Source organism: Epinephelus moara, chromosome 19 (genome assembly GCF_006386435.1).
Source record: "Epinephelus moara isolate mb chromosome 19, YSFRI_EMoa_1.0, whole genome shotgun sequence".
In the NCBI taxonomy this organism is placed as follows: Eukaryota; Metazoa; Chordata; class Actinopteri; order Perciformes; family Serranidae; genus Epinephelus; species Epinephelus moara.
The window spans coordinates 8457562-8470126 of record NC_065524.1 but is presented as its reverse complement, the minus strand read 5'-3'; the positions used below and the strand labels follow the sequence as shown (position 1 = coordinate 8470126).

General features: G+C 41.7%; 1 protein-coding gene across 1 annotated transcript in view; it reads right to left on the bottom strand.

Annotated features, from left to right (window-relative positions):
• si:dkey-187a12.4 (uncharacterized) overlaps positions 1 to 5784 on the bottom strand; it is a 13045-nt gene extending 7261 nt beyond the window's left edge. Inside the window, exon 1 of the mRNA XM_050070963.1 lies at positions 5387 to 5784. Coding sequence (XP_049926920.1) covers positions 5387 to 5669 — 283 coding nt within the window. The 5' untranslated portion in view covers positions 5670 to 5784. The remainder of the gene's footprint in view (positions 1 to 5386) is intronic.
• Positions 5785 to 12565: the final 6781 nt, after the last annotated feature.

Genomic DNA, 12565 nt, shown 5'->3' with positions numbered 1-12565 from the left:
ACTGGTAGACGGCGGTGGGTGGCGCAACAGGCCAAAACACAAATTCAAAACATAAACATGATTTGCGGACCGCAAAATCTTTTTTTAAATGCGAATATTCTGGCTGTACTATTGTTGTCAGTGAGATCAGTATGTTATATGAACATTATTCCTTAGTCTCTGTGACATATTAGGAGGATTTTACGACTATTTGCTTTACATTTCTTACATATAGCACCTTTAATTGTAATTTGTCAATGGATTGCTTTGGAAGACCGGTGAAGAGAGCATTACAGTAGTCAAGTCTGCTTGAAATGAATGCATGTACCAGTTTTTCGGCATCTTGTTGGGATAGGAATGGTCGCACCTTTGAAATATTTCGTAAGTGAAAAAAAGCTGTTTTGGTCACCTTCTTTATGTGAGATTTAAAATTTAGGTCTGAGTCAAGGATAACACCCAGGTTTATTACTTCAGATTTAACCTGCACAGCCAAACTGCCAAGTTTGGAAAGAATTATCTCCTGTTTTGCTTGGGGACCAACTGATAAGATTTCGGTTTTGTCACCATTTAATTTAAGAAAATTGGTTTGCATCCACTTGTCTACTGCAGCCAATCCAGATGTTAGATGACAGATGGATTGGTCATCACTTGGGTCTAGTGAAATATATAGTTGGGTGTCATCTGCATAGCTGTGGAAATTGAGGTTATGTTCTCTGATGACATCACCTAATGGAAGCATGTACAGTGAAAAAAGCAGAGGACCAAGGCCGCTACCCTGAGCAACACCAAACGGTAATTCATGTATCCCTGATACATGATCTCCCAAAGTAACAAAAAACTTTCTTCCCGTTATATAAGCGGAACCAATTTAAAACACACCCAGAGAAGCCAGCCTAGTTCTCAAGTCAGTCAATAAGAATATTGTGGTCTATGGTGTCAAAGGCAGCACTTATGTCTAGTAAGACTAGAATGGGGACCTTGTTAGCATAAGTGCTAGTTCTGAGATCACTGACAACTTTGGTGAGGGCTGTCTCACTACTGTGATTTGCCCTGAACCCTGACTGAAACTTTTCGAAAATATTATTTTTGTTCAGGAAATAGATAATTTGGTTAAAGACAACTCTTTCTAGTATCTTACTTGAGAATGGGAGATTTGATATAGGCCTGTAGTTATTTAAAACATTAGCATCTAGGTTTGTTTTTTTCAGCAGAAGTTTTATAGCTGCAATTTTGAAAGATTCTGGGAAACAACCGGTTTCAAGGGACATGTTAATAATCTTACAGACAAAGTGAAGCATACAGTTAAAACAATTTTCACTCTCACTCTCACTCATGAGCTTATAAAGTTCCTGATCAGAGATAGCAGTGAATTTCAATAGGCTTTTGAGATTTTTGCTGGGCCGATTAATGCTGTTGTCAGCATTTATGACAATAGTCGCTCTTATGGAGGTAATTTTGTAAGGAAAGAAGTTTGCGAATTCCTCACATCTACGCCTTCTGCAGGAGATCGCTGTCCTCACAGTAGACCGGGGATGGTGGACAGGACAGGGTCATTGTGTNCAATAGTCGCTCTTATGGAGGTAATTTTGTAAGGAAAGAAGTTTGCGAATTCCTCACATCTAGTGGAGGACATTTGGTCCAGAATGTCACTGGCAGGGATAGGATTTAGTAACCGGTTTATAGTTGAGAACAATGTTCTTGGATCATTGTTACTCTCAGTAATCAACTTGGAGAAATTAGCTCTTCTTGCAGAGCGTATGGCACAGTTAAAAGATAATATGTGTTCCTTGTAAATATTACGATGGACCTCTAGACCAGTTTTCCTCCACACTCTCTCTGCTGCTCTACACAATCACTTTCACTCACGAACAAAATCTGTCATCTATGGTGATATTTTATCTGATGTTCTCTTTCTTTCCCTGAGTGGCGCAACTGTATTTATAATGTTTGTCAGTTTGGCATTGAAAAGTCAACCATTTCATTTACTGGGCCATTTAAGTCAGTTTGGTTGGATACAGTAACCAACTCTGAGAATTTGCGCTGCGTTTCGATATCTAGTGACCTTTTGCAAACAATAATTTCTTTGGTGTTTGTGGGTGGAGGTAAAAGGGCATTAAAAAATACACCACAGTGATCAGAGAACGTGTAGTCAGTCACAGAGACATTAGTAATGTCTAAACCTTTTGACATTACTAGGTCAAGTGTACTCCCCAGGCGGTGGGTGGAGTCAGTGACATGCTGGGTGAAGTCTAGGTTCTCTAGTAAGGTTTTGAATTCAGTTGTCATGGAGTCACCATGTGTGAGATTATTAAAATGGATGTTAAAGTCACCAGTGATAACAATCCTGTCATGGTTCATTATGATAGAGGATAAGAATTCAGAGAATTCAGATAAAAAACGAGGATTAGTCTTGGGAGGACGGTAAATAACAGCACAGAGGACGGGATCTGTGCTGCAGAATTTGAATAAAAGTACCTCAAAGCTTATAAAATTATTCACAGGTAGCTGAATACATTTGTAGCGCTTTTTATATACAACAGCAAGCCCACCACCACGGCCACTGGGTCTATGCAAGCTAAAGCTATCATATTCCGGAGGACATAATTCAGCAAGCTGACTGTAATCATTTGGCTTCATCCATGTCTCAGTTAAAAACATGAAATCAAAATCTCTAGAAGTGATAAGATCATTAAGGATAAAAGTTTTGTTGGTGAGTGATCTCACATTAAAAAGGCACATCTTAAATAATGTAGCCTGGTGGTGTGTGGCTGGGGGGGTTGATTTTATGGTGGAGGACTGCAGAGTGATTGCAGTGAAATTCCTAGCATTAATAGTTTTTGTTTTGGATTTTGTGGAAAATAACCTTGGGGTAATGATGACTGGTATTGCAGTCTGGGTAGACCAGGCATGGATGGTAGGCAGCAGTGGTGACAGCGGGCGCCGCGTCCTGGACCAGGCGAGGTGCGATGGAGGGCACAGCGGCCAGGTCTGGGGTGCTGGAAAATCCACTATGTATAGGAGGTCATAACAGTTGGATGTGGAGATGCTCGGAGGTGAAGGAACTGAGTTTGCATCCTTTTTGCAACCTCTTACCGCCACTTCAGTCCAGGGAGTAGAACAAGTGGGGCGAGGACAAGCAGAGGAAGGGGTCCCATAACACAGTGTCGTTGTTTGGGGGAGGCTTACTGGACTGCTCTGCACTGTTCAAGATAAAACTGGAGAGAGTGGGGAGGCGGTTGGTGAAGCCAGCTAGCTGCAGATCTTTCATTTCCAGCTCCGCGGAGAGACGGTGAATGTCTTCTTTGAGGCTGGCAATTTGTTCATACGCCTTCTGCAGGAGATCGCTGTCCTCACAGTAGACCGGGGATGGTGGACAGGACAGGGTCATTGTGTGCGCTGTAAGAGAGGGAGAAGAGCAAAAACAGGCCAGCGAGCCCCAGGAAGGAGAAACCAGATTGGTGTAGAGGCCTCCGATGTGTGGCAGACGAAAGGGCTAAAAGTATAACTTACACGCCTGGGCTCCGTCGAGGAGCCCGCGGCGGTGATATGACAAATATAACCAGGACTGGAGAGGGAAACTTACCACCGAGGGCCCGAGACAACGGGCCTGCTGCTGTTCAAAGTCTTGGGTAAGTTTCCAAGTTTTTTCCCACGCTGTCACAGGCAGTTCGCTGTTGTTTAGACTCACGGAGCACGTTAAATCAGTGCCCGATGGTTCTCACTTCTACACACGATGATGTATATGATTCTGATCTATTAGGCTACAAAACCGTATGTTGAAGAAACTGTCCAATTTATAGGATAAAATAGAAAATAAGTCGTTTTTTAGCCAGAGCAGCTGACGGAGGACTCAGACGCTGTTTCGTAGGTCGGTTAAGATCCAAGAGCAGGTGTTAAAAACGGCTTTGGGGGTCATTTGCTCTCATGCGAGTAGTATCATGGCATTTGGTCAAGTTTTAATCAGAGAAAAAATAATTTGGGTGAAAATCTCCCCCCCCCCCCCTTAAACAAAAATTAAAATAGCCTACTCCTAGCAAGTTACAAAAATTGTTTCAAAGCTGAGGTACTTGCAAAGGGGAACTATGAAGTACTGACCATGCAGGATGCCCAAACTTTTTCGTCAGGCCCTCTTCCTGTTTTGTTATTTTGAAACTGTAACAGATTGAAATTAAAAAGTAATCTTGCTTAAAATATTAAAGAAATGTGTCATCTTTAACTTGTGCTTTTTGGAAATCAGTTCATCTTCTACTTACTTAACCACTCACTGTAAATAAAACTTTGACCAGGGGTACCCAAACTTTTGCATGCCACTGCATTACAGATCACAGCTCTGATTCTTATCATGTTATATCACAGCTTGGGACCTTCAGTATTATGGCATTTGATTCTTTGTGAAAGTGAAAGAAGTGAACATGAGTTTAATTGTTTTACTATGTGCTTTGGCTGTCACAGTTCTGCTCCTCTGCTCACCTCATGCAGTACTTTTCCATTTACCTCACCTCTGCTCCACTCTGACTGCCAGCCACACCCATCTCATCAAGGCAACTCTGCTCACCTGCTCTGCTCAGCCCAACTCCACTCACCTGCTTTCAGTCACTGACTGGCTCAGTATAAAGACTCCCGCCCTCCACACATTCACTGCCAGATTGCTCTTCACCTCTTTGCATGCAAGACTCTCCAGCACCACTTCCTGGACTGATTTCCTGTTGCCAACCTTGCCTGAATCCCAGTAATTACCTCAGCCTTCTGTCTGTGACTCTGATTCCTGCCTGCCCCCTTCCTGGTTCCCGTCTGCTCGGCTCTGTGGCTGCGTGGTGCAACACTAGTCCTGCATCCCTTGTTCACTTCTCAGCAATAAAAGTCATTACCAACTGTCTGCCTGCCTCTGAGTGCTGCATTTGGGTACTATCACACCCCATGACATTAGCTTTAGTAGATATGTTCCAAATAATGCTGTCAACATTTTTACATATAGGCTATATTACTTATTAAATGATGATGATGATGATGATGATGATGATGATGATGATAACCATAAATGATATTTAAAAAAAATAAAAACAACAATTGATAATGATGCTGGTAGATGGGTTTTCAAATAAAAACAAATTTTACCATTGGAAATAATATTAAAAAATGGGATGCAGTTCAATAGATAATATACAATAATCAGAAGCAGTAAATGTAGGCCTACATAGAATAGCAGAAACAGTATTTTGATAATGACATAAATTGTACAGTGTGACAGAGTCTTGTTTTAAATTCTTTAAAGCTCTCATGTTCACGTACATTTTTAATACACTTGGGGCGAGTTTAAGGCTTACATTAACTTTTGTCCATCTTCCCTGTGGACCATTCTTACACATTAGGACTACTCCCAGGTTGTGCTGCGGTGTGAAGTGTTTACCTGTGGATGGGACAGAAAGTAACTTGTCAGCAGCTCCAGGGTTGCAGGCGGAGGAGAGCGGCAGCTCCACACCGAAGTTAACGTCCCCTCGCCGGGGCTCGTCTTTGAACTCTTCCCCCGAGCGTCTGGAAACATGTTGAGCCAGACTGTGCACCTCCTCAGACACAGCAGTCAGTCTCTGCTGGAGGGTTTCCAGAGCAATGTCTGCCATATGTTGGCTCACAATACCCTCCACCCGGCGGTGCATCGGCCAGTCGTGGTTTTCTGCATCACCATGCTCCATTTAAGTTAAAGCTCCTCACAGCGATGCGATGAAACGTTCCCGAGAACCTTTCTGAACCGTTTGATAACGTTTCTCTACTCTCACTGCAGAGGAGAAGCGGAAGTTGAATTTTACAGCGGACGATATCACGTTGCACAAACGTCACCAAAATGTTGAAAGAACATTGGGGGCTGATACAAAACAACATTTCCCACAAGGCAAGCGGCGCGCTGCCTACATCCACAGCAGATGACCGCTATTTTATTGAGTTCATAGAGGATAGCCTATATTGTAACAAAAACAAACGGCGAGCTATGTGAGCAAGGGCGCAGGTTTCATTTCAACAACAACAATGCTGGGGTCATAATAATAATAATAATAATAATAACAAGCTTTATTCATATAGCACCTTTCAAAAAACTTTCACAAAGTGTTGTAAAAGTAGGCCTAAACACATTTAAAAGGCAAGGAGAATAAAACAAATGAGGTGTCGTAAATTGTTATCTAGGTAAGATAAAATGAGGAAGGCCAAAGTTACATTGAGGGATCAAGATAATAATTGGGAAACATCAATAAGATAGCAATAAAATAGAGGCAGGTCATCCTCAGATAAGTCAAGACATATATTTGAGTAAAAAGTTGTAATATTACAAAATAAACATGTAATTTAATGAGAATAAAGTCATAATGTTTCAAGACAAAAAAATCTACCTGCACAATCTGCTTTACATTACATTATTGCTCTGCTGATACAGTAGTTTCCCCTTCAAACCCTCTGACAGATACAGAACCCCATTTGGGACTCTCACCCGAGGAGGCAAAGTTAATACAAATGGGCGCTGCTGCAAATACCAAAACTAAATGAAAACAGTTTTAATCAGGCATAATAATCCAGCGATGGCAGTGTTGGCAGCCAGAATCAGGCCAGTTGATTTAGCCTGATTCTGGGGCATCTTCTATGCCGAGTCTCAGCCGATCAGTGTTTGTTGGCAGTTCTTATGGCCCAGGGGTAGAAACTATTGCAAAGTCTGGAGGTGTGTGATTTAATTGACCTGTAGCGCCATCTGGAGGGGCATCAGTTCAAACAGGTGATGGGCTGGATGTGAGGGGTCTGTTGTGACAGCGGGATTTGGATATGTCATCCAGTGTGGGCAGAGGGCAACCAATGATTTTTTGTGCTGAGTTGATCACTCTTTGGAGGGTTTTCTTGTCAGCTGTCTTGGAGCCAGCGTACCACACACACAGACAGTATGTGAGGATGCTCTCCACAGAGGAGCGGTAGAAGGCCAGCAGCAGCCTCTTCTCCAAGTTGTTTTTCTTGAGAACTCTCAAGAAGTACAGCCGCTGCTGTGCCTTTTTCACCGTAGCTTTTTTCCTTTTTTCACCATAGCTGTGATTTTATTATAGAAAGTATTAATGGAGTTTGTGTCTGCACACACATAATGTTAAATATACATATATAATGATACAGATACAGTTATCAGTAGCAGAACAGCAGTGTTTTCTCTCTAACAATCACCTGCACATGAACAACAACCTGAGTTCTGTATTTACAATCTGTCATGTGTCCTGCTCAGAGTCACACTATGTGTTTATATGATTTATTCATTATTATTATTATTGTTGTTGTTATTATCATTATTATTATTATTATTATTATTATTAGTATTATCATCATTATTTGTGAGTTCATTATTTAATAACCCAGAATACGATGACGATGTCTTTGAACACTGGAAATAATTTATTAGGCCAAATGTTTCAGGGAAAATTAAAATTCTGTAACTCATCAGCTTGACGCTCAGGAATGATCAGCCTCAGTGTGACTGAATGGAAATGACGATCACTGATGTTAAAGGGTTTCTTGCTGGTAGACAGACTGTCTGACAGACAGACTCTCTGACTTTGATTATATCCATAATTAAAGTTGATGACGGAAATAACAGATCGTGAAGAGCACAAACTTTCTAATAAATGAAGAAAGTAGTTTGTTTCCTTTTCTTGTTCAGATTTTTAACTCGATGGTGAATCAAAGAACAAATAAAATATATAACACACCCTCCCTCTTTCATTCCTTAACCATCTCCTTGAAAAGCTCAGCATTGTGATATTTGCGTACATCTAAAAATCTGTTGATATCCAAGTCTTTCATAACGTTGTAAAGTAGATGTGTTTCCTCTTACAACCAGAAATATGGGCTTTTTTTGGGGCATGCATCTCTACATCAGCCTTCCAAACTGTTGGCAAGTTCGTTAGTGTACAATGTATCCCTGACAACGCACAGAGCCATCTTTGAACAGACGAGAGGCCGTGTGTTGCAAACTATAGTAAAAACCCTATCTGAGACATATTTTGAATGTGCTGTATACTTGTCTGAAGAATGCTGCTAAAACCCGAATAATATCGACATATCCCACATCTTAATAAGAAAATGCAAAATTTGGAAAAAGGCCTTATTTGGAGTATCTTCACAGAATATGTTCTTTGAATGGCAGTTGATGGGCCAGGCTGCTGATTGTCTAAATCACATTGTTCAGGAGTTGAAGACCAACTGAGTTCAGATGGAGTTTGACTGGGAAAGATTGGTGTGGAAATAATTGTGCCTGTGGTGCACTCCCCACTGCGGAGCCACTATGTATTTCATCCATTAGCTGTAAAAAGGAGAAAATTTCAGTGAAAATAAGAGAAGCACAAGTGTTCTCCACTTACTAGTACTTTGATAACATCTTTGTCATCTTTTAGGGTAACTACAACTTTATCCATGGTTGCTGGTCAAAACCAGGTTCTGCAGGTGCCTTATATACCCAGTCACATAGCAAAAAACTACCACATACCTGCTTGAAATTGAGCAGATTCATTGTGTGAAAACCCAGGACAATTGCCAACAGATTGTGCCCCATCACAGTGATAGCTCTGTGTTTTGATGATTTTGCTGATGATGTAATTGAAGAATGTCTTCCTTATGCTTTACAGCAATTGTTAAAAAAATACCCATTAAATTTATCTGAACTGAATTATGACTCAGTGGGAATAATTATTATAATTAGCAGTTACTGTTGGATGTTATGTAGCCAGAGAATAATGGCTACACTGCAAATATATTCCACTGTATTAATCATCTTAGTGGGTATATGAGATTATTTGTGACATTTGATATTTAATCCAACAAATGTAACACAAAGAAAAATAAACGTTTTGAAGTCATACAAAGTGGATTTTCATATCTACTTAACACAGTTTGTTTATCATAACTTGTGATTTGAATTGATCTGTTATAATTAAGGAGAGGATAAAAGAAAAAAAAATAGGCAGAGTGTAGGCCTTGGAAGGCATATTGTCATATGACCCTAAATTTAAGAAAACAATATACTTATCACAGGTCCAAACATTCTCATAGCTTCATGTATGGGCTACACACGGGGAGGAAAAGTAACAATTATGGCTACAAGGCAGACATTTCCTTCAGTGATAAATATGATTATACTTATACAAAACAGCAGCCACCACTGCAAGAAAACAAGAGAAAAACACAATTAACCAAAAAATTAACCAAAAAACCTTTATGTAAATTAAAGGAGAGTTTTCCAAGTATTTAAGGAGTGTCGTAAGTTTTTCCTTAACAGTCATGAAAAGGGTTAAATCAACTCACTTAAGGCAGGAGCAGGCATTCATCTTTTTAACATCAGACATAAAACCCAGGGAGTGTGCTGGGGCTGTATTCACAAATATCTTCTCTGTTCTCAGAATGAACTCCTAACTTAGCCTAAATACTGTAAAGAGTCCTAGCTTAGGAGTGATGAAAGTTCTCAGAGCAACTCTGAACCAAGGCTATTCAAGAGAAGGCTGGGACACGGGGTCAAACATGGGGGGATTGCACATGCGCAGTAAAATCTGGTCTGCACTTCCTCAAAGGCTCATTAGATGGCGTGAGACCGCGGAATAAGGGGGATGTGCATGCATGTCATTTTCACAGCTTATTATTGGACTGTCACTGGTGGCCTGCGTTGTGGGTGAGAATAGGTTCGTTTGAGATGAGCCAGGCCTGCGCAGATTCGATCACCGGCGATCGGCGCACAATGCATGCCGGTTAGTTTTGTGTCCAACTTCATCCCGACTTGCACTGACGTATTACAAAAGGGGACGGCAATAAAGCCGCGAGAGCGAGGCGGCCGCAGTTTTTAGAGCCAGGCGCTGCAGTTGCTCTCCACCGACTGCACCGCCTGGCTCTCACCTGATCTAACAGCTGACTGGTTCAGATGCCGACTCAACAATATGACGTTTTAGATAAACTACTCATTTGTGTTGAATTTTAGAGATTAAGATTGTATTTGTCTGACCTGAAGGTTTATTCTGTGAACAGAAAACATGTTGTGTGACTGATGGTGAAAACAAACTGATATATGGGTCTGATCACTTTTTTAATGAACTGACATCATTCCAGACAGGATGTTAGTGTGTCTGTGACTTCCTGCCAGACTGAAGGCTGCTGGAAACTGTCGGGAAACTGTCCGACTTCACCGCAGCTTTTTGTCACCGCCCCCGCTGTGGCCGCCTGCTCTCATCTACTTTCCAGGCGAGGCGCAGTTCATCTCGAACGAGCCTAATGACAGAGATGCAATTCCGACAACTTCAGGCAGCCGCCGTCCAAAAGTCCAAGCAGACCACACCAAGTGCACTCCTTGATCGCCTGAGCGGATCCTGCGCTTTTTATCTAGCGCCCCTGCTGTCACCCATCGCAGCTCAAGTTACACTGTGCATGTGCAGTCCCCCCATGTTTGACCCCGTGTCTCAGCCTTCTCTTGAATAGCCTTGCTCTGAACAAGGAAGGGACAGAAACTTTTACCTTAGTGAGTAGGTGTGGCTGACCCCGTCGCTAGGTATGACTCATTCTTTTAATGGATGTGATTGGTTGTCACAGACTCGCCCTTTTGCGAACCTGCAAAGTGTGGACACCCAGTGGAAATGAAATGAACTGCTGACTGTGAAAGTGTTGTCATTGTTAGTGTGATCACTCTGCTGATGGAAGGTTGAGACAGACTTAAGTCATCACTGCTGCACTGTTGCACTTTTCCAGTTCTATCTTAGTTTCATGATTGTTTTATTTCTGGCATTATAGCATTAATTGGAAAATGTGTGCATATCCCTAATGAGATCAACCACACATATTATCACTGCATGATCTAATCTGTGGCATTTCACTAACTCACTGTCATCCAGCATTTGGAGAATATTTCTCCAACTACATCATCTTTCCACCATTTTCTCCTCTGCTTAAGAAACTCTTAAGCCTCTTAAAAGTCCTCCTCCCTGCTCCTTACCCCCAAATTCCACCAGATGCGTGTGGGTTGCACTCTCAGAACAGCAGCGAAGCTGATACATTTCAATTCTAGTCAATGTGTGTGCTTCCACAGGCTGCGGCTGTGCTGCATTCCAGCTCTGTCACAGCTGTGGCGCTCCGGAGCCCTCCGCAATAGATATGCAGGACTTCTATTTTTGCCAGACACCGGAGCACAACAGCAAAACAGCACGGAGCAGATCGTGCGGGACAGGAAGACGTGCAGAGAAACAAAATAAAACATCTGGTTAATTTTCAAAATAAAATACACAGTGCTCACAGCGGATCATATTTCCCTGCACTACACCTTGAAAACATCATAATGGGCGGAGGCAGGCCTGAAGTCAACAGGTCAGAGGTTTTCAGACGTCATTTCACCCGGTTGACACCATGTACGACGAGATGTTTATCATGGAGTTGCACCGAGATGTCTTCCTACTACTCCTCTAGTTTTGTGGTTCTGTATATAGAAACTACATCTTGTTATATTGTGCGATTATGCGTGAATACGTGAGATCTCATGGGTCCTTGTGACTCCCGCTGTCCGGTGGAGCACGCAGAGGATAACCAGCGCAGCCGTTCCACAACTGACACGCATCCAGTGGAATTCCAGCGTAACAGTCTTTCACCTTAGGAGCTGTTTTAAGGGGTAAGAAATTTTGTGAATAATTGTTATCTTTGCAAGGACCTAGTCTTAAAATTAATGGGAAATTCTAAGAAAATGTCACAAGTCTTAGAATTTCATCACGAGTAGCAACTCTTAGCACTAGGAAGCTTTGTTAATATCAAGAGAAAATCTGGCCTAGAACATTGAAACATCAATACATTTCACAAGCCAAGTGCAGAACATCAAAACATACCAATTAAAGAAACAAAGGACACAGCTTGAATGTACACCCCAGCATAACTCACCACAAGAATGAGGAGCAGAGTGTTGCAGCCTTAGGTTTTGCTTGGTGTATATATAGAGGAGCATAAATGAGCTACACCTGGAGCCCATTCAAACCTAATCAGGCTCTCTAAAGGTGGACTGACCTTAAAGGTGGCCGAGCCAACCCTACTACATACTGAAGGTAAGTATCATTGGAATCACATTTAGATAATCTAAAATAGAGACACTGATGATTTGTGTGTTCATAAGTGCTTCACTTGGGTTGTCACTATTAACCTAACCTTAGCATTGACTTGACTGTTAAATCAGTAAGTGCTACTTGTTGGGGCAGTTTTACTCGACAAAATCACCTGAATGTAGTGGAAGCTATATGTTCACTCTCAGATCACCTCAAATAGAGACACTGATGATTCATGTGTTCATAAGTGCTTCACTTTGGGGTTGTCTTGGTTGTGAATGCTTCATCAGACATTGTACTGGGCGGCTGCAGAAGAAGTCAATTTACATCATGGTGATATGACCAGTGAAACCCATAAAGTTGGCATTAACATTACCCAAACACAAGCACTGACTTGAATCCTGAATGCAGTAAGTGCTTCTTGTTGGGGTAGTGTTGCTGACCTGTCATTTCCCAGATAAGGCATTCTACATTGTGAGCTGCAGGTTGAAGAATACGGACATTCTTTTAAG